This window comes from Sorex fumeus, unplaced genomic scaffold (genome assembly GCF_029834395.1).
Source record: "Sorex fumeus unplaced genomic scaffold, SorFum_2.1 ptg000024l, whole genome shotgun sequence".
In the NCBI taxonomy this organism is placed as follows: domain Eukaryota; kingdom Metazoa; phylum Chordata; class Mammalia; order Eulipotyphla; family Soricidae; genus Sorex; species Sorex fumeus.
Window position 1 is genome coordinate 53,868,717 of NW_026606081.1, and position 22,734 is coordinate 53,891,450.

General features: G+C 52.1%; 1 protein-coding gene across 1 annotated transcript in view; it reads left to right on the forward strand.

The window, feature by feature from the left end:
* CSMD1 (CUB and Sushi multiple domains 1) overlaps nucleotides 1-22,734 on the forward strand; it is a 968,167-nt gene that overhangs the window by 927,468 nt on the left and 17,965 nt on the right. The window contains exons 51-57 of the mRNA XM_056113926.1: nucleotides 3,595-3,789; nucleotides 6,176-6,349; nucleotides 10,410-10,583; nucleotides 12,443-12,616; nucleotides 17,532-17,720; nucleotides 18,711-18,884; nucleotides 20,341-20,523. Coding sequence (XP_055969901.1) covers nucleotides 3,595-3,789; nucleotides 6,176-6,349; nucleotides 10,410-10,583; nucleotides 12,443-12,616; nucleotides 17,532-17,720; nucleotides 18,711-18,884; nucleotides 20,341-20,523 — 1,263 coding nt within the window. The remainder of the gene's footprint in view (nucleotides 1-3,594; nucleotides 3,790-6,175; nucleotides 6,350-10,409; nucleotides 10,584-12,442; nucleotides 12,617-17,531; nucleotides 17,721-18,710; nucleotides 18,885-20,340; nucleotides 20,524-22,734) is intronic.

Consider the following 22,734-nt stretch of genomic DNA (forward strand, 5'->3'; position numbering starts at 1 on the left):
TGCCAGTGACCCCAATTCTCTCCTCATTGTGGAGACAAAGTTGAGGGCTCCCCTGACTGGGGATCACCCCCTCATCTAACCTTCCACTGACCTCCAGCTCCTTGGCCCCATGTACCCCAGTGAGATGCGGGAAGAAGCAAGTTCAGTGGTGCCCTTGCAGTTGGAACCCAGTAGTGTTCTGAGCAGGTGCTGTGGTCCTGAAGGGCAGGGGCAGGGGAGGGGTCTCCAGGGGTCTCTCTGTCTCCCCCGGGGTCCCTAGCTTTCTGATCTAGCTGATTTAGCTGCCTCTGTCCTGAGCAGGGCTTTCTTCTGGACAGTGCTGAGCAGCTGGTGTCCATGAGGTAAGACAAGGGTCACAACTCCACACGTGTCCACCACATCTGGCAAGGTCAGGAATGCCACCTCTTGGGCAATTCCAAGTATGTGTGTTGACACACTGTACTGTTCTGTCAACATTCTATGATAGCTCATAGAGCAGATTGGTTTGTAGTTTATTTGAATTACTCCCTCCCTAACGAAGAAATTTATTTGAATTTTTCTGTTTTTTAAATACCTATCTGCAAGTATAATTATTTTCATGATGTGGCAATTGATAACAAACTTGCCTTTAACATACAAAGGAGATTCCCATTATTAGGAAGTTTGAGCGTATTCAATGAAATAATGATTAAATGGGAAAAGTCACTTTGTATTATATAACCTTTCTTTCCTCAGTTTTTGCACTTGATGCCACACCCAACAGCAATAAGGGCTTACTCCTAGTCTGTTCTCAGGGGTCACTCCTGGTGGGGCTCAGCAAGCCCTTATATATTGACAAGCCTTTATATATTGGTCACAGCAAGGCAGCATCTTCACCCCTGTATTATCTCACAACCCTTACAATTTTTTAATATTGAGTACTATTTATTCTATAACACAGGGAAATCATACAAACTTAAAAATAAAATAGAAATTCAACTTTTAAATGTCCACACATATTGAAAACATTCAAGCATTTTTCCCATTATTTAATAAATTTTTGCATTAAAGAAGAAGTAAACGTTCCACTAAGATGGCCTGGTATTAAAGCCTGGAACATCTATTTAATATTTAGGGAGAGTAGGTATTTACTTCACTTGATTTAAATAAAGAAATTGAACCAAGTAAGCATAAAACTTTACCTCTTTGTTCAAACATTTGACTATTATTAAATTCTGAGACACGTATTTCCCCAGGCAAATTCCTCCAGATAGGCCCATGTTGGCAGGACACGGTTTATAAGTTTCTTTAGCAAATGCAATAATTCGGAGATCAGCACACTCACTCTCCAGAGATAAGGAACACTTCAACTTTGATAAATAGCAAATGTAAATGGTAAATAAAATTAGCCCAGGCCCCTTCGGTTGGCTAACGTGAAGGTTGTAATAAATAACTTCCCTGGCTCTGAGCACTTCCTGCCAGGTACACGTCTCCCAGGTGTGAGTCCCTTCATTTTAATTATTTACCGAGGCCAGATGTAGCTTGCTGAAGCCTAATTCCTTCCATGACATCCCCGAACAGGGCCTCCCAGCTGGCATACACACGGGCAGGCATTGCTGGTTGATGAAATGACACTTGGGGTGGTGGACACCCTTTGGGGAAGCGAGGCCAAGAAGGGGGTGTGAGCATTTGACCCCATGCTGACCAGGCCTGGCATGTAAGCTTCTTCAGCTGTGGTCTCAGTGCAGTGAGCCCAGACTAGAAAGGGGCACTCTGGAGAAGGGGGCATCCTTGCCAAAACCTTCCTCCAACCTAGAGGCCATCCAGTCAGAACTGAGGCCACATGAGTGACCAGCACTCCACTGGCTGCTCTGAGGGAGGCAGGAAGGGAGTGTTGGGAATGGTAAGTGAGTGACCGCCTCCAGCTTAGACACACCAGCAGCTGCGAGCATGGAGCAGAGTGTCTCTGAGGCTGGGGTCTCTGCAGCCTCTGGTCAGATGAGTTGGCGCTACCTGTGGCAAGTGGCTGAATTCCTCACAGGGTCCCTGTCAACTAACCTGGGCTTCAGCCAAGCTCCAGGCATCCTCGCTGCTGGTTCAGGAGCACCGGGATGTTTATTAAGGCAGCGCTGTGAGGAACCTGGGGGGCTGTTGGCAGCACTGGGAGGGTCTTACTCATACCCAACCCCTCTTGCTTGTACATGAATCCCTCACGTGGTGGTGGATCTCAACCAGTCTATGCAGATTGTCCTCTGCGTCTAACCCTTGGCCTCTTTAGCCCAGGGCAGAAGCATGGGAACAGATGATCTCTCCGTCAAGGTTCTAGAGGCAACTCTCTCCCGACTAGGCATGTGGAGATTCCTTCTGGGCTCCAGGCCATGAGCCCAGCCAGGACACTTTTCCAGGGATGCTCCCTCACCACCTGAGGAATCATGCATGCATTCAGTGACGTAGGGAGGGAGCTGTGCTTCTCTCGTGTCTCATCTGGCACTAGAGCTTATCCCCTGGGTTTGGGACCTCAGTCTCTGAAAGGAGACCCCCTCATCCCTGACCATCTCCATCTCTGTCACCTTCACCAGGGCCAGTGGAGTGGAGGGTTTTCAGGCTGTAGTTCCAACTGTATAACCCACCAGGATTTTACTTTTTAAAATGCTGGGAGTCCACGTAAAGATTTCTATATTGCTTGCTTAAATACTGCAGAATTTTTTTGGTAAATGATTTCACATAATTCAGCTTTTAACTGGTGCTCTCATTCTTTTCTGTTCCTGCCCCGTTTTTGTGTGTTTTGTTTCTGGGCCACACCCCGTGGTACTCAGGGCTCACTCGTGGTAGGGCTTGGGAGACCAGGTGGGTGTTAAGGAGTAACCCAGCTGGGCATGTCCAAGTGCCTTGCCCTGGGCTATCTCTCCAGCACCAGATGCCTGATACTTTCATCTAGATTTAGAAAGAAATAAAACAAGCTTCTCTTGTACAGAGATTCATAATTTATTGCTATTAGCAAAACACTTCAAAATTTCAAGAGAGAAAAGTAAACCAAAATATTATGACTCTGGAACTTTTATAGAAATGTTCCATATTTTTAAACTGTTATAAGATGTTTCAAAAATATTTTCTCCTCATAGTCATACACACTCTTATACTCACACACATCACAATCACACATCACACACAGATCATTCCCGCACACTGGTCATAGCCACACGTACTCTTACACATATTCACACGCATCACCATCACACATAACACATCACACACACAGATCATACCCACACACTTGTCACACGCCCTCACACACACCTGCATAACACACCCCTCGTCATGCATAATCACCACCCTATCTCACACACACACACACACACACACACACACACACATGCATACGCACGCGGTAAACATAAGATACCGTTCAGCTGATTAAAACCAGCTAAACCAGAAGCAAGTCCCCACGCCTGGCTCCAGTGACTCTCAGGGCAGAGGGGCAACCTCTGGGATCTGACTGGCCCTGAGGAAGTTTCACTCTGGGGAGCTGCGCCCAGCAGCCAGCCCGGAGGCCAGGGTAGAGCCTGTGCCTGGCACTCCCCTGGCAAGCCAGATGGGCCTCCTGGAGGCAGCTGACACAGGCTCTGTCTCTTGCAGCGGTCACCTGCCCAGGGATCGAGGCCCAGCTCTCGGAGCATGTCACCTGGCGGCTGCTGTCGGGCGCCCTGAACGAGTACGGTGCACAGGTGGTGCTGAGCTGCAGCCCCGGCTACAGCCTGGAGGGCCGCCGGCTGCTGCAGTGCCAGGCCAACGGCACGTGGAGTGTGGGAGAGGAGCGGCCACGCTGTCGAGGTGAGCCCGCCACCCCCCTGCTGCCCTGAGATGGATGGACACCTGCCGCTCTCCTCCAACCTCAGCTCCAGGATGTGGCCAGCTCCAGGCAGTGCCTACATAGACCCAGGCTGGCTGAGGTCTCCAGTGGACCCTGGGGGTGTGGCACCTGGGGGGTCCTGACCCTGCTATCTGTCGGCCCACCAGCCACAGCTGTCATGAAAGCTAGTGGAATGATTATTCTCGGGGACCAGAGAAGCAGCAAAGATGGCAGGGTCTGAAACAGAAGAACAGAAACATAAGCTGGGATCCCAGCATGCCTGCAGGCTGGCCTGGGCACGCCTCAGACACAAAAAGGAAGTTGCATCTCTCATGGGGAAAGGGATGGTGTAGATGGCTCTTCTTCTGGGGAATGGAATGGGTATAGATTGCTGTTCTCCTGGTTATGGGATGGTATAGATGGCTCCTCTCCTGGGGAATGGGACAGTGTAGATGGCTGTTTTAGTGGTTATGGGATGGTTGTAGGTGGCTGTTCTCCTTGGAAATGGGACTGTGGTGATGGCTGTTTTCGTGGGGAATGGGACGGTGTTGATGGTTGTTCTCCCGGGGAGTAGGGATAGGTGTAGACCAGTCAGGTACATCCAGCCACCCTTGAATCAGAGGGCCTCTGCTGCCCATGGCCCCCACACAGCGCTGCAGAGAGCCCACACCAAGGACATGGGCAGGACCAAGGTAAATTGGGCCTGTGGTGGCAGCTCTGGCTCTGGCTCTGACTCTGGCTCTGGGTCTGCTGAGCCTGCCCTTGTGTTGGGCAACTGTCCTGAGTGCCTGGTTCTTCCCTGGAGCCCTGCATGGCCCCTACTGACCACGAAACTCACCAGGCTGGTCTGTGCTGGACACCTCAAGACCTCCTGCCCTCCCTGTCTGTCCTTCCCCGGGAAGCTCGTGGGAGGCCCCAGAGTGGCAGGAGAAGGGTCAGAAGTGGTGGCCTTCCACCTCCCACAGGCTCACACAGCCAGTGCCCTTCACCTCAGTGTCTTCAGGGTCTTAGAGTCAGCTGTGCCATCTTGGGGTGGGTCCCTGCAGGCTCTCTCTGGGGCTCCATCACCCAGAGCCTGAAGTCATGTTCAGACTGGTCCTGTACTCAGTAGCTGGCCAGGGCAGGCCGGGGCCTGTGTGAGGCAGATGTCCCTGTCAGGGGCCCTACAGGCACCCTGGGCAGGGGGCAAAGCTGGGGAGACCCTCCTAGTCTATCCACCTGGTCAGCCTGCTCTTGTGTGTGTGTGTGTGTGTGTGTGATATGTGCATGCGATGTGTGCATATGTATGAGAGTGTGAAAGTGTGTGAGTGTGCATCTGTGTATGTGTGTGTGTGAGTTGAGAGTGAGTGTGTGAGTATGAGAGTATTTGAGTGTTAGTGTAACTATGTGAGTGTGTGCGGGAATATGTGAGTGTGAGTGAATGAGTGTGTGAGCAGGAGTATATGGCTGTAAGTGTGAGTGTGTGAGTGTGAGGGTGAATGAAAGTGTGTGAGTGACTGTGTGAGAATGTGACTCTGAGTCAGTGTGGGGTAAGACTATGTGAGTGTGTCGGTGAGTGTGAGTATGAGTGCAAGAGTATGTGTGTGAGAGTCTGATTATGTGAGTTGTATGAGAGAACACGTGAGTATGACAGTGTGAGAGTGAGTGAGCGCGTGTGAGAATACATGTGTGAGTGTGTGAGTGAGAATGTGTGAGAGCAAGTGACTATGTGAGTGAGCGTGTGTGAGAATACATGTGTGAGTGTGTGAGTGAGCATGTGTGAGAGCATGTGACTATGTGAGTGAGTGTGAGAGTGTGAGTGTGAGAGCTTGTGTGACTATGTGAGTGAGCGTGTGTGAGAATATGTATGTGAGTGTGAAAGTATAAGAGCATGTGAGTGAGCACCTGTGAGAGCATGTGACTACGTGACTATGTGAGTGTGTGTGTGAGAGAGAGTAAGTGACTATGTGAGTATGTGTGAGAATATCTGACTATGTGATTATGTGAGTGTGTGAGTGTGAGAGTATGTGAGTGAGCACATGTGAGAGCATATGACTATGTGAGTTTGTGTGAGAACATGTGAATATGTGAGGATGTGAGTGTGAGAGTGTGGGTGTGAGAGTGTGCGTCAGCCTCTGGATGCATTTCCCCCAGACCCGAGGTCAGAGGCGGGAGGGCAGGTGGGTGAGGGTGCTAGAAGGCCCTGGAGTTCGGGTGTCCAGGGAGGGCTGAGGAGGGAAGAGCAGGTGGGTGAAGCACAGTGTCCAGGACAGCTGAGAGGGGTGAGTGGCCGGCTGTGGTGTCCCCACCAATGCCACTCACAGCCCTCCTGGGTCCTGAGTGGGCTCCCCCAGCCGGTCAGGACTCTGACCTTCTCTCTCCTTGCAGTCATCTCGTGCGGCCGCCTCTCCTCCCCACCCAATGGCAACAAGATCGGGACGCTAACAGTGTTTGGGGCCACGGCCATCTTCACCTGCAACACGGGCTACACGCTGGTGGGCTCCCACGTGCGCCAGTGCCTGGCCAACGGGCTGTGGGGTGGCTCTGAGACTCGCTGCCTGGGTGAGTGCCGGCCCACGTGGGGGAGCTGGGTCCCCCTCACCCCGTTACCCCCACTACTGACCCACCCTCACCTCCCAAGGGCTTCAGGCTGAACCCAGACACAGCCAGGCCTGAGGGGATGTGTCCTCTCCAAAGCCCTGGTCAGATGCTGGGGACAGACCCCAGGGGGACACACGGGAGCTGACTCTAATGGGGACTCAATGTCGGGGAGGGAGGAGGAGCTCTCTAGGCATGGCCCCGTCTGGGTGGGGCAGGGGGCCTGAGAGGCCAGGCCAGCATTTGGTGTCTGAGAGTGAGTCTAGCCTTGGAGACGAGGAGGAGCAAAGAACCCTTCCAGGAAACACAGTCAAAGAGTTCTGCAATCAACCGGCTCTCCGTGCCTCGATACCAGCTGGTGAGCAACAGGGAAGGTACTGAGCAAAGTTGGCCAGTGCCACGTGGAATCTTCAGAGTTGCTGGTGGTTCAGTGGCAGTTTGTGACAGGGGGCAGGCACCAGGACCTGGAGCTGTGTGTGGCCGTGAGGATGCACGGGTGGGCTCACAGACAGGAGACCCAGGCGACAGCACATCCTAACCCTGGCAAAGGAGAAACTTCCAGAGTGTAGATCGTGCCTGGGTGGACCAGATGATGACATCTCCTACAGCCGTGGGCTGGTGTTGTCTGCTGCAGCCGTCTGCTGGTGCCAGCTGCTAATGACTGGCTGTGTCTTGGGCACTTTTGGGCGATGGCTTTGGTTTGGTTTGTTTGTGTATTTTTCAGTGTGAGGCCACACCCAGTGGTGCTCGGGACTTCCTTCTGGCCCTGTGCTCAGGGCACACTTCAGTTTAAGGATCCAGCAGGCAGGACGAGCCCCTGTGTGCTCCATGGAGATGCTTTCAGGGAGTGAAGGGCAGAAATAGAGCAGGTCCTCTCAGCAGCCTCTTCTGCCAAGAAGAATCATTACTGCCACTCTAGGGTTGCAGCACGCTTGGGCATGAGGATCCAGAACCCCAGCAAGGGTTCTAAATCTATGAAGATTTAGAGTTTTCAGTGGAGCTGAGTGTCCCTCTGGGGGACTTGCTCTGAGGGAATGGACGGCGTGGGTGAGGAGTCTGCACACATCACAGAGTGTTCAGAATCAGATCATCGAAGGAAGAGGAGAGGCGTTTGCTGGTTGTCGGACTTTGTGGACTGGCAGATTTGGTGCTTTGCGGAGCAGATAATCACACCAGCACTGTGCAGATGGGAGCCTGATAGCGAGCGTCAGAAGAGTTTAGACGGCGTCACACAAGTCTCTATCAGCTTGTTCCTTTGACATCCCCCTTGTGTCCCTGCACGGAGTGGCATATGCGTGAGCTTTCCCAGGGTCCCTCTGGAGTCACCTTGTAAAAGGGAGGCAACACAGGTATTGGGGAAGAGCCCTGTATGCTGGCAGATGCCTGGGGATAGAAGCTTCTGGTCCTCCTCCTCCCTCCAGCCCTTTCCAAAGCCCTTTTCCTCTCTTGGGGGAACACCGTGCTGCATGCAAGGAGGAAAACCAGAATGGATGAGCTTTCACGGGGAGTGACGTATCAGACAACTGTAGGGATTGACATGAAATTTTACTCAAGATCTAAAGAGAAAAAACAAACAGGAACTCTTTTGGTGTTGGATGCCTCCTGGTGAGTGATGGCGGCAAGCGGAGCTCTGGGCTCAGCTCACCGAAGGGTCACTGTCCCAAAGCTGGGGATGTTCCTTTGTGTAACTGGACAGTCGCACGCATAAGTGTTGGAGTCGTTGCCTGCAGAATTTGCAACCGAGATAGGAGTGAAGAATGCCAGGCCCCCTGCAAGCAGAGGTTGGTCCAGTCTCAAGGTCAGAGGGGAAAGCTGCTTGTGAAGGTAGCCCACACTGAATGACAGGGGTCACCCCGGCTGTGTGTGGCTGTCCAGCTCTCCATGATCTGTCGAGGGCCACCTTCCATGATGCAAATCCCCCCAGGTTGGTAAACTCAGCTCGTAGAACAGGAACCCCCACATCCAGACTGCAGGAGCCTTCTCCTCACCCCCAGGGTCATTGGCTGCTCTTTCTCCCTATGGGGTCCAGCAAAGCGTCCAAGAGAGCACTGCTCATCAGAGGTCTGGACCTCCTGTCTTGGAACCACATGGGGCTTCGCATGCCCTCTGGAGCCCTCTGACTCCCCAGCACACAGCTGTGCTTTCAGGGGCAGGAGAGAGAGCGTCAGAGGAAGAGCTGCTCTCTCATCGTCTTGCTGGGGCTGGAAGTGAGTCTGCAGGGATGCGCTTGTTTGACTGAAGCCATGAGCAAGTGGCATCTCTATAAAACAGAGAGCATCATGCTGGCATTCGCCAGATGGCACCATCTAAGAGAATATACTTCAACCATGTTCCTCATTGCTTTTCAGAGAATTAAATCATATTCCTCAAATGCCTTGTACTTTGTGGTAGTGCCACGTAAAAGTTTTAATCAAGCAGCTGGTGGTGATAATGTGACTGCTGCAGAGAACAGAAGGCTTTGGAGCAGGGCAGGTCCCTACCCCTCGCAGTGTGAGCAGGAGGGTCATCGGGAGGGAGAGCTCCGCGAACAGAAGCCGTTCTGTGCCCAGCGTGTGCAGGCAGAGAGGATGTGGCTTCTCTCTCAGAAATGAATGATCTAAGCAGTGAGGAAGATCATCCAAGTCTGTGCAACAAAACTCAGAGACAGCGTGAGTGCTTGTGTGGGATGTGGTATGTGCTTGAGCATTTGCATATGTATGTGTGTGTATGCATGTGAGGGTGTGAAGCTCTATAAGAATTAGTGTGTGAGCACTCTACATGTATGTATGTGTGCATGTTAAGTATAGAATTTTGTGTTTGTAAGAATATGTGTATGAATGTTGAGATTATGATTGTGTGTTCATGTGTGGCCATGTTTGTACATATGTAAAAATTGAGATATGATTGTGCTTATGTGGGAGAATATGGATATGTGTGTTGATTTTATGATTATATGTCCGTGTGTGTGAGAGAGTGTGTGCAAGTTGTATGTGTGCTACAGCCACACCTAGAAGAGGGGTTCCCCTCAATGGCAGCCAAGTTCATACATAAAGCTTTAGCCTATGTGAGTGGCCCAGTCCAGGTGTGTGAGCAGAGGTACAGCCCAGGTGAGTGACACAGGTATGGCCCAGGTTTGTGTGAACACAGGTGCAGCCTAGCTGTGTGAGCACAGGTACAGTCAAGGTGTGTGAACACAGGTACAGCCCAGGTGTGTGACACAGATATAGCCCAGGTGTGTGCACACAGGACAGCCAAGGTGTGTGAGCGCAGGTATAGCCCAGGTGTGTGAGCACAGGACAACCGAGGTGTGTGAGCACAGGTATAACCCAGGTGTGTGAACACATGTACAGCCCAGGTGTGTGATCACAGGTACAATCCAGGTGTGTGAACACAGGTGCAGCCCAGGTGTGTGGACACAGGTATTGCTCTGGTGTGTGCACACAGGACAGCCCAGGCATGTGAGCACAGGTATAGCCCCGGTGTGTGAGCACAGGTATAGCCTAGGTGTGTGTGCACTGGTGTGGTCCGTGTGGGCCTAGGTGAGTCCTGTGGAGATGTTAAGTTCCATCTGTGAGAGCACCTGTTCGCTTGAGTCTCAGCTGTTGGACATGGTTCCGGCAACCCAAGAGTACGGGCCCCGTTGTCCTCCAGGATTCTCTTGTCTCCCAGAGACCTGCCCACCCGGTGCAGCCCGCCCAGTGTGGGTGCCATGGAGCAGACACACCAACATACAGTTGCCACGGTTCCTCTGTGCCTGGTTCCTGTTGGACCATAAACAGAAGCAAACGAGAAAACCAACAGCTTCATCCAACAGGCAACCTGGGCCACACTTGAGGTGGGCACACTGCAGCCATAGCCTGCTTGCCCTGGGGCATGTCATCTTCGTCCTTCTAACCCCCTCTCACCTTCCTTGACTACTCCAGGGCAGCATGTACACAGGAGCACCAGGGCCCACACATGCTATCTGTCATTCAGCAGCGGGCTATTTAGTGGGCAGCTGAGTGTGGGACTACTAACCATGTGTTCCCATGGCTTTGTCCTGCAGCCGGCCACTGCGGCTCTCCTGACCCCATTGTGAACGGCCACATAAGCGGGGATGGCTTCAGCTACCGGGACACGGTGGTATACCAGTGCAACCCCGGCTTCCGCCTGGTGGGCACCTCCGTCAGGATCTGTTTGCAAGACCACAAGTGGTCTGGACAGACACCCGTGTGTGTCCGTGAGTACCTCTGGGTGCTGGTTCTGTGGCCTGGGTGACCCTAAGCGCTCATTATGTGCTGGTTCCGTGCCTTCTGCTTTCTGCTTCTGTGGCCGGGTTCCATGACCGTCTGTCTGCTGCTCCATTGCCTGTATGACCCTGTCCCTGAGTCTGTCTGAGTGCTGGCCCCTTCAGCCAGCTCTGTCCATAAGTACTGCATTTTTGCTTGTTCTGTGCCCTGTGTGTGTCTGTGAATACCATATATCTGTTTGTCTCATGGCCTATGTGTGTGTCTGTGAGTGCCATATGTCTTCTTGTTCAGTGGCCTGTGTTTGTGTTCATGAGTATCGTATATCTGCTTGTTCCACAGTCTTATGTATATCAGGAGTACTGTATGACTGCTGGTTCCATGGCCTATGTATGTGTCTGTGAGTACCATATGGCTCCATGGCTCGTGTGTGACCATGGGTACTGTGTGTCTGCTCATTCCGTGGCCCATGTGTGTCCATGGATACTGTGTGTCTGCTTATTCTGTGGCCTGTGTGTGTTCCTATCCCTGAGCCCTCTCTGGGTGCTGGCTTTGTGACCCTGGGCCCATCATTGCTGGTGCTGGGCCATCGTCTTCCTCGTGTCTTTTCTATTGGAAGTCATCACCAAGGCTTGGCCATCTCCAGAGGAAACACAAAGAACTTGGGTTCACCTGCAGCCCCTTCTTCATCCCACACATCCTGCCCCCTAAGGCCTCCATACTCACCCTCCTTCAAGCTTCGCCCCAGCTGCCCACCTCTCACAGAGCACTGCCCAACCCCTTCACCGGAGAGGCGGGGGGACCTGGCCTCAGGGAGGCCCAGAGACGGGGAGGGGGTCCCAGTGTCCAGGCCCCTGTCACTGTGGCTGTGTCTGTCTGCTTTCACCAAGAATGCAGGATCTATGAAGCCTTGTCTCACGGCAGAGGGAGATTTCAGCTGCTGGCCCTCCTCACCCTGATGGGAGCTTTTGTTTCCCTGAGAATCTCCCAGCGGGGGAGGGGTCAGAACAGTGTTCAGCTGGGGAAGGAGCTCAGGCCCAAGCTTGCCTGAGAGCAGCAGCAGCTGACGGGCAGAGGAGACGGGTGTTGGCTCTGCTGACTGCCATGTCCTTGGGATGGCCAAGAAGACTGTCTCCAATGTCCTGATTCTGGGCAGGACTGGAGGACAGTTCCCTGCATCTCTGGGGAGGATGTCTGACAGCCTTCTGGATCAGTCTGTGTGTGTACATGGTTTGGCTGATTTCATGATGCTTGAATTGCTGTTGGGATGATACACACACACACACACACACATGCACATGCGCATGCACATACACACACACGCACACAACCACACATGCACACGCACACACACACATGCACACACATGCACATACATACACATAAACACACACATGCATGCATGCACACACAGGTGCACACTGCACACACATACCCACATGCACATACATGCACACACTCACAAACACATAAGCACAACATGCATGTAAATGCACACATGTACACATACATGCACATGCAAATGCACACACACACACATGCACACTGCAGCCTGGATCCTTCTGCCTTCTGCAACGGAGATGTGGTTGGTGTGCCACAAGGAGAGTATCCCCCTGACTGAGACTGGGGGTTCAGCCTCTCTGGAATGCAGCTTCCTGCACCAACAGCCTGGGGCCCCACCGAGCTCTGAGCAGGAGGAAAGTGCTCGTGTGGGCCCTGGCTGCTGCCTACAGCAGGGACCTGGGCCCTGCCCTGTGTCTCCCATTCTCTGCCCCATGCCAGTCTGGCGTCTGTGGAGCTAAAGCAGGAGCACGGCCTCACCTGGTTGCCTGACACGCCCTGTCTCCCCCAGCCATCACCTGCGGCCACCCTGGGAACCCCGCCCGTGGCCTCACCAATGGCTCCGAGTTCAACCTGAACGATGTGGTGAACTTCACCTGCACCGCCGGCTACCTGCTGCAGGGCGCGGCCAGGGCACAGTGTCGCAGCAGTGGGCAGTGGAGCAGCGCTCTGCCCACCTGCCGAGGTAAGAGAAACTTCCAGAATGGGGTGGGGTGGGACGATGGTGTATGCGGGCCTGCGTACGGCCACAGGTGTGGCACTGACTCATCTTCCCTTTATTTGTTCTTTCGGCATTTGTTCATTCGTTCACTCACTAATTTATGCATTTATCCAAGTGTCATTTTTTCATTTTTCATTCATATTATGGTTCATTTCCCTGCTATACTTCTGGGAGTTATTTCATCTTTTTTTATACTTATACGTATTTCCCCATTGGTGTAAAGCAATGGAAGGTTTGGGGGATACAGCTTTCACTGTGATATAAGGTCCCCTCCGTCCCCCCAGCTGAGCCTTGTCCACCTTTGATCACCGTCCCCTCCCCTCTTTCTGCCAATTCCCCGCTTCCCCACCTCCTCACCGCCAGAGTCTGTGGAGATCCTCGGTGGTAGGGGTGAGCTCCTGCTTTCTCTCCGGACTTAGGTCCCTGTGCAGTGACACTCCAAGTCTGTTCTCTTTGTCTTATCTAATGCACAGGAGGACTCCCAGGGTCTGGGGACAGAGCCCTTAATTCTGGGTTCGAGCTGCTGGTAACCAGGTTGCTGTGAGCACGAGGGCGCGAATACCTCAGCCAATGTAGGTTCCCTGTACGCAGAGACCCGGGAGTGGCATTGCGGGATCCCTATATGGCTTGGCCTCAGCTTTTAATTTAATTGTTTAAAATTCTCACAAGTATCTGTGTTAAAACAAGAGTTGTTGTTTTTTTTTTCATAAAATGCTCTTTTGTATTTTTTGTACTTCTCAGTGTTTTAGCTCTGACTATCAGAGTTTCCACTTCAATTACTTTCTGTTGGAATAGCTGTGTTATGGCAGGTGCTAGGTCAGACTTGAGATGGAGAGCAAACACCTCTGGTTTTGCTTCTGTGAAAGTAATGTGGTACCAGAGTCAGATTCTTCTGGAATTCTTTGTGCTGGTAATCCACCCCTCCATCCCCGGTGTTCCCAAGAGAGCTATATTGAAAGGAAACAACAATATCTGATGGTCACGCTGGTGCTTGGGCAGGTATGTGGGCCTGAAGCGGGTCTGTGTCGTGGTGTCTGCCTTCCACTCGAACCCCAGGGAGAGCTCCACCTGCTTCCAGGGCACAGACACCAGGAGCTGAGAGAGCGCCTGTGAGCCCAGCCATGTTCCCATCCAGCATGGGGCAGAAAGGCCAGGCGCAGGGAGGGCCCGTCTTGGATGACGATGCAGGGAAGCCGCAGACATGGACAGCAAGTCCTCCCTGGCAGACAGTAGCCCCCCTGGTTTAAACACGCATCATGCAAACCGGGAAGACACCCGAGCCTTTCTCCAGCCAAACTTACACCTTTCCTCCTCCTCCTCCTCCATTGTCCCTCTCTGGGCATTTACTCTAAAAGCTAAAGACACGCAATGCTCGGATGGAAATGACTCGCCCTACATGGGCTGTGACATGGGGGATGGCATGGAAAGAAGCACAGCTGGCACAGCTGCTCTCAGATGCATGCTGCCATCCCCCAGAACAAGCCGGGCAGCTGGACCCGTCCTGGCATTCGGGCCGCACGAATGACGAGTTTTGATTAGCGACTGGCAAACAGGCTTCCTTCCTCCACCCCTGCTTGCAACTCTGGGTGGGGGCCAGGGAAGGACGTGGCCTCTGGTTGGGCTCCGGGGTTTCAAACCCCAGCTGAGTGCACGTGGTCATGGAGCCTGAATGAAAAGGTTATTTTAATTCAGTCAACGCAGGGTATACTGCCTTCTGTGTATTTCCCACATACTTGATTCCACTGTTTCCTCATTTCTGGTTGAATGAGTCAACCGTTTTATAATTCCGCATTTTACTTTGAGGCCACTGTGGGTTTCACTGTAATTGTTTAGGATAACACAGAGACCGCATGCACGCTGTACACCCTGGCCCCCTGTAGAACAAGGCAGAGGACAGGGCTGTGGGCATTGCCTCGGCATCCTCACTGCCCCAGGCAACACAGCCCCTGCTCAGTCCCCTCGGAGACCCCAGTCCACCACCGTCCCTATACTCTGTCACCTCGCCACGAGGAACCAGGAACTAGGCCCAGCTACCTCACAGACCTGGATTCTGTAGTTGTCCACCCTGGGTGTGCAACCTTCCTGCTTGGGGCTGCCCAGGGGCCCGTGGATGGCCGACCTGTAGGGCATGTGCCTGCTGAGAGTCCGTGTCTGCTGATGGGACTGCTGGGTTTTAGTTTTTAACCCAAACTCGGACGGTGCTCAGGGTCACTCCTGGCTCTGTGCTCAGGGCTGACTCTTGGCTCTGTGCTCAGGGCTGACTCCTGGCTCTGTGCTCAGGGCTGACTCCTGGCTCTGTGCTCAGGGCTGACTCCTGGCTCTGTGCTCAGGGCTCATTCCTGTGGGTGGGGAGGCTCGTGAGACCCTTTGGGGCGTCTGGGGTCAAAGCAGGCAGATCCCTTCCCTGCCGGACTCTGTCTCCAGCCCTGCACAGGCCATCTGCTCAATAGCGTACCTGACTTTACAGACACAATGATAGTCTGGGGGAGGGGGTTGGGGGAGCCGGTGGACATCTCTGATTGTGATCTTAAAGCTTAGTAGGGAAAGATTTTCTGCAGGGAATAAAGGCTTGTTCATCTAGAAACCCACCTGGATCTCAGGAGGGAGGGGGGCTGTAGCTTTCCAGGAGGGGGTGGGGCCCATGTTATTGTGGCCCCCAGCTTTGCTGTGGACCTGGGGATCTCTGGGAAGAATTCCCACCTTCTCTGAGCCACATCCTGATGCTGATGCAGTCATTGGTGAGCCTCTGCATTCTCATTAATCTCAGCAACGTGCCCAGGAGCAGAATTTCACCAGAAACCGGGGTGAGTTCAATTGAATGCTAGGAAGGGGCTTAACTCACCACGGGCACGAAGGGCCCAGGCAGGGGCCACGTGAGGCCCATGGAGGCAAGTAGTTTCGGCCGAGGTCAGAGAGAACCCTGCACCCTGAGTCTGCAGGGAGGAAGCAGGCTCCGAGTCCCACAGGACTGCCACTGCCAGGCTTCTTGAGAAGGACAGCAAGAGGACAGGGTCACTCCATCCCGGCCTGCGGGTGTGGCTCTCTGCTCCTGCCCCAGAGGCATCTTTCCCTCTATTGCCCTTCCCCAGCCCGGGCACCGGTCCTGGTGTGTGTCCCCCTTCCCAGCCCACAAAGACAGATGACCGGGAGCTGTCTGGGCACATGGAATCCGGGGAACATCTGACCGGACACCTCGGGCACTGGGACGGGCTCTGCAGAGAGATTCAGCCTTTCTCCCGCTGGGGACAGAAAGAGTTGGTAGTCTCGTCTGCACGTTGTCAAGGATGGCTCCCTGCTTGAGGACTCAGGCCTGCCCTCTGGGAGCTGCCCGAGTGTCCCGAGGGCCTGGATCAGGGCCTCTCAGATTGCACAAGTGACCGAGCAGGAGACAGTGTCGGAGAACGAGCTTCTCCGCCCCATGCAGCCCGAACCCTTCTGCTTCTGTGAATTCACATGCGTTTGGTGGAACCTGCCCCCCATATCAGACTTGCCCACTTTGGGCAAATCCGAGGCTCATTGAAACGGCAACAGCCGAGCCTTCCAGCACTCAAGGGGCCTTTGTGGCTCCCCACTCGGCCCCACACTTCCTCCCGGCACAGAGAAGAATGAATGGCCCAGATGGGCCAGGCCGGCGTGCAGGGGCCACGAGAGCCTGACGTGCCCCTTTGTGAGCCAGAAATAGCCGGAGAGGCCGCAGCTGTGGCATTCAGGGCTGGTGGGTGACTGCCAAGAACACGGCCCGCTCACTCCCGCACCTGCTCAATCGCGACCCTTCCTCCCAGTGCTGCATTCAGACGCAGCTGATGTGTCCAGCCTAGGCCCACGCACCCATCCCGGGCAGCCTCCAGCTACGTTCTATGAAGAATGTCCCCTTTATCCACATCAGACATGGTGCTGCTGAGCCGCCCCCTGTGCCTGGGCAGGAACGTTTGTCCTGGAACCTCTGCATGCCCGGCACGATCATTTTGCAAGTTCAGATGTCTCCACCGAGTTCCCGTTGGTCAGTGCAGCTAGAACACCTTTGGGATCCACCAGCTTAGCCAAGAAGATGGGTTTTAGATTCGACTCTGCCTGGGATCCATCAGTATCAGGAAAGACCCGACGGGCTCACCTTCTCTGGGCGTCATCTGAGGCCTCTGGGCAGTGGGTGAATTTCAAAGCCCAATGGCCCCCAGAGGTGAGCAGGTTCCTGGGAGCAGGGCGGCCAGCCATGAGCCTGGCTAGGACTTATCTTCACTGAGTGTGTCATCAGTGACAGAGCACTGGTGTGTGAGTCCTCTGCAATTCATTGCTTGGACCCCCAGCCTTCTTTCTCCTAGTCCTTCACACATGGGTGGGTGGGCCCAGCCTGAGTCTCTCCCTGCATGCTCCTTCCCGGCGTCGTCCCTCAAAGCTCCTGTGGGGACAGTTGGTGTTTGTTTCTGGCTTCGTTGATGATGTAAAGGCGTCTGCTCTCCGGTGCCGCCTGTCATAGTTGGTGGCTCTACACCCGAGGACCCCACAGTGGCACAAGGTGGACAGGACATTCCATGTGTCAGCTCCACCTTCCACTTCCTATGACACTCTGTAGCTTTTCCAAAGAGTCACCCCCACGTGGATTCCCGAGATGTGAGAAGCTGGCCCAACCACGGGGTTTCTGCAAGCCTCACTACAGCTGCTTTCTCTCTCTCTCTCTCTCTCTCTCTCTCTCTCTCTCTCTCTCTCTCTCTCTCTCTCTCTCTCTCTCCCTCTCCCTCTCTCTCTCTCTTTCTCTCTCTTCTCTCTCTCTTCTCTTCTCTCTTTCTCCCCTCTCTGTTCCTCTCCCTCTCTCTCTGTCTTTCTCTCCCTCTCTCCCTCTCTCTCTTTCTCTCCCTCGCTCTCTCCCCCTCCCTTCCCCCAGTTGTGAACTGCTCAGACCCAGGCTTCGTGGAGAACGCCGTTCGCCATGGCCAGCAGAGTGTCCCCGAGAGCTTTGAGTATGGCATGAGCGTCATGTACCACTGCAAGAAGGGCTTTTACCTGCTGGGCTCCTCAGTGCTCACCTGCATGGCCAACGGCCTGTGGGACCGCTCTCGTCCCAAGTGTCTGAGTAAGTGGGGTCCCACGCTTCCTGCAGCCACACAGCACAGTTGTCTTCTTTCCTCTCTTCCAACACTCTGCCTTTATTGCCAACCACCCCGATAAACTGTCACTGTCTTACCGCAGGCCGCACCTTTTTTCTGCCATTCCCTCGGCCTCTTCCCAGGAAATCTCAGTGGCAGTGCCAGAAAACCGTGGTTGAGTATTTCATATTGTCTCATTTTGTCTTTTCATCAGTATATAATTCTATACTGGGCACACCAAGGACTGAGAACTCTTGTGTTTGTATGAGTCACTGTGGCAGCCCAGCCCAGAATTCAACCACAGCTGAGTGCCACGAGCACCTGTGTGGTTGTGTGTGGGTTTTAGGGGCTCTGCATTCTGCCCACCCACCTCTATAATGACAGGGTCTGACTCTCAGGGCACTACAGTACCCCATCCTTGCTGGCCCCAGGTGTCACTTCCCGCTCCTGGTATTATTAATGAGAGGACTCAGCACAGGGGCTGGGGGTGCTGGGGGGGGGGGGGGGCTCTGGGTCTCTTAGGTGCCACCTCTGTGCACTGGCACCTTGGGCTTCCTGTGGCAGCTCGGGGACAGCAAAGACTCTTGTCTCAGCTTTGACCTCCAGGAAGGGCTGCTTCCAAGACTGTGGGAGCCCTGTCCCCGGATACAGCAACAGGGACTGGAAATAATCTCTGAGGCCAGTGACCTGTTTTCATGTGGTTAGAATGTATGTGGGTTAACCCTAGGATGTGACAGAATGGGCAGGAGAGCGTTGTCCCTCCCCTACATTAATCTGGATTCCAGAATTTGCCTTTGGAGGGACGGTTTGAGAGCAGATGATGGGTGTAATGAGGCACGATGTAAGGAAAAGCACAGGAACATGGAGTAAAGGGCGGACCAGTTCCAGGAGCAAATGAGTCCGGGCTTTTGTGGGAGTTTTGCCTGCAACAAGCGGTGTGGTAAGAATGTTCTTCTGCTTTTCGTTCTCTCCTTGAGGGATAACGTGTGGGCACCCCGGGGTTCCTGCTGATGCCATCCTGACTGGGGAAGTGTTCACTTACGAGGCTGTGGTCCACTACTCATGCAAAGGGAGCCAGAGCCTGGTAGGCAACGGCACCAGAGTCTGCCAGGAGAACAGCCACTGGAGCGGGGCTCTGCCCCACTGTGCCGGTGAGTGCCCATCGGGGTCTTAAAGAGGTTTGAAAGGGTTATTTCCTGTTCAGCTCACAGTGCCAATATTATATTTCCTCCTCCTCCTCCTCATTACACTAGCGCTGCACCATTAATATCCTCATTGTACTAATTGTACCATCATTATCATCATGGCACTGTCATCCCAGCGGTCCCATTAGTATCATTAAACGCCATAGTTTAATGTGCCATCGTCTTCACCACCAACACCACCAATACCACAGTATCCTATCCACACAGTTGCCACAACAGAGGCCTCAAATGGTCAGCACCACACTTTCATATTATCATCACAGTGTAATCACCACCATCACTATCTCTATCATCACCACCATCACCACCACCATCACCATTACCACCACCATCACCATTACCATCACCACCACTATCATCAGGACTATCACCATCCAATAACCACTACCATCACCACCACCACCACCACCACACCACCATCACCACCATCATCATCACCACCATCATCACCACCATAACCACCACCATCACGATCTAATCACTATCACCATCACCAACTAGCATCACCATCAGCATCAGGACCATCACCAACATGACCACCACGTCATCACCATCATCACTGTTATCACCATCCCCTTAGCCATCATCACAATAGAATCACCAGAACATCACCAGTGCCATCTTCAGATCACCATAGCCATAGTCACTACTATACGAATCATCGTGGCATCACCATGCTCCCATCATCCCTGTCCTTACCACCAGCCTCACTTCTGTGCCCCTATGGCCCCCGCCATCCTGCCCTGGTCATTTCTAGCCTTTGATGGCAGTCCCAGTGCTCCATGTTTCCCCAGCAGGGACAGGACTTGAATTGTGTTTGTTCATTTGCTTTGGATTCCATTTCTGTGCTTCCTTCTCAATTTTTCCATGTTTTTCTTTTCTGACTCTAGAATCAATAAATATATTGGTCTTCTTTGAAAAATTGTCTTATGATACTTTTCTTGTAGGAACAAATGTGATATCAAAGCAAATATTTCTTAGATAAAACACAATGAATCAGAAGCTCTGTAATATTTAAGAAAGTGAAGTCTCTTAAAATTTTTGTGTATTTTTTTCTGAATTTTCACAATGCCTTAACCTCGTTCTCCTTGACTCTCTATACCTGCCTTCCAGGGAGCAATCCTGCCTACACCATGCCCAGCACTGTCTCTTTCCAAATCACATCAGTCCCTATCAGAGCCTTGCTTCAATAGACTGTCCTCCTTCCCATTACACAAGAACAATTTCTCAGCATCTTCCATGTTTGTGCAATTAGAGAAAATCTTTATCTCAGGTTGCTGGAATGCTACAGCACTATAGCCTGTGTTCAATACAGATTTAATTTCTTTCCTTTGTCCTTGAACACAACAGCTGTGTCTTAAACATCTGGCCACATGGGGTCATCTGTATTTCTATCCACCAGGAAACAACCCTGGGTTCTGCGGGGACCCCGGAACCCCGGCACATGGCTCTCGGCTTGGAGATGAGTTCAAGGTCAAGAGCCTCCTGCGCTTCTCCTGTGAGGTGGGCTACCAGCTGCGGGGCTCCGCGGAGCGGACGTGCTTGCACAATGGCTCCTGGTCGGGGCTGCAGCCTGCATGTGAGGGTAAGGCTCAGCCCCCAAACAATGGGAAGTCAGGGTAGCAAATACGCACTGGTGAGGTAGCACAGTCAACATAAGCAAAGCCCTTCCTTCTCGGGAAGCTTCTTCTAAGACAAAGATCTCATCCTGCTAGGAGATCAGCCCAAGGACAGAATTTCATCTAGGGGCATATTTCTCCTTTCCTTAGTTCATATCCATTTAAATAGTCCTCTTACTTCTACTTCTTAGTAATCTTCCTAGTCATTTTGTATGGACACAGTAAGAGATATATTAAGCTTAAAGGGTGGGTCTCCTGAGTACATCTCACTATATATCCCAGACTAAAGTCCTCAGGCCAGATTAGTCCTTCCTAACCCCAGCAGGGTCCTTGTCCAGTCACTTCTCTTTGGGTCATGACAGAATTTATCCATGACTGTGCTCTTAACTTATTATAAGTCTTGTGGCACTTGGTCTGTCCCATTTTGATGCCAGGGTAACTTAAAACTTGCCTTGGACCCATCCAATATCTTCATCGCGACTCTGCTTTTGGGGTGCTAGGAACTAAGGGCAACTGAGGTTAAAGTTGAGTAAATATGACAGATGCCCAGAACGAAATATTATTTGGAGTCGATTAACTTCGAAGTTACAAAAGCATAGCATTAACTGTGTTCCTGTGTCTATACAAAAAGGACATTGCTCTAAAGTAAACTATGCAAAGGACATAAGGGAGCGAGAAAAGCATTATTTCATTTATACATACAAAATCCAGTGTCCTTAGAAGGATCTGACCTTATAAGTCACGGGATCTGATTTGGAGACATAGGTGACTAACAGATAGGGGAAGCAGAGCACAGATGAGAAGTTAAAGATGAACACAGAGGAATAGCTGTGTCTTCAAGCACTGTGATGGGTGTAACCCAATAAACCTAAGCTCCCTGTGACAAGAGAGAAAGGATGGAACAATGTCATACTACAATGCCCATTATCAGAAATGTGTATCAAGCTTCCTGAATCTTTGTTTTCTGGATTCTGCCGCCCCTCCTTGTATCTACAATCTACGTATCTGTCTCTAAAGATAATACAGTACAACTGCAGTTGTGCATGATTCACATCAAGCTACATAATAGGAGAGTATATACAAAGAGGCTAGCCAAGTGTCCTTGTGTATGATAGTATGATAGTATGATATGCACATATCATTCCCCAGCTGCATATATGCATGCATATGGCCCCATCCTGGCTCTGTCTCTGGGGTTATCTAAGGCATATATATATGCATATGCATACATATATATAATTTAGATGGGCAGATCTAGACATCTAAATATTAAGAGAATTCAAGGTAAATCTTGACAGAAAATCACCTAACAATTGAGTGGGTGTAGATCATAGCTTAGATCAGTTGACCTCCCCAAGCCAGTGAGAATGGCCAGCATTCTGAGTCTGCACAGCCATCCCATTTTCACTGGTGGAAATACATCATGACTCAGTATCTTCAGTTCAATCCCTGTCATAAAGATTTGAATATGAAAACGTCTCTCCCCAGAGTAGAACTTCTGTTCTACTCTGTACAAGTACCTCGGAGTTGGGATCTCACTCATGTCCCATCTAAACCCTCCCCAGTACTGCACCTTGGGGACATTAGGGTTGACTGTGGCTGTGATCAGCCCGAGCACCTAGCAGGAATGTTGAAGGACCCAGGTGGACCGTTTCTGAGTGTGCTCCCTCACCAACACAGAGGAGCATGTGGAACCACCGTGAACCCAAACACCCATCATGGTCATGACCAGGTGACTCTCCTCTCTCAGTGCATCGTGGTGCCAGGCTTCTGAGAGGCACAGCCAATGGGAAGCCCTGCATCAGCTAAAGATATCACAGTCCCAACACTCATCCATCATGTGATGCAGTTACTGAGCCCGCACAGCTCAGAGCAACACAAGCATAAGCCTTGGTCAGAGCAGCAACTGGAGCAGCTGCCCCCAGAAGCGGAGAGGGTAGAGAGGAGGAAAGAGTACGTGGCAGAATCTCTCAGAATCCCATACAGCATCTTAACATGCTCAGACTTTTGCCATGCTCAGACTTCTAAAAGAATGAGGACTCTGAGAGCACAGGTTTTTGAATTTCTGAAAGGGTTAGCCATGACATCTAGTTGGTCCTATAACCAAAATCACCTCCCCTGAATCTAATCACCATATGGATTTCCACTGGGCTATTTCAATAAACTGTAGAAAGATG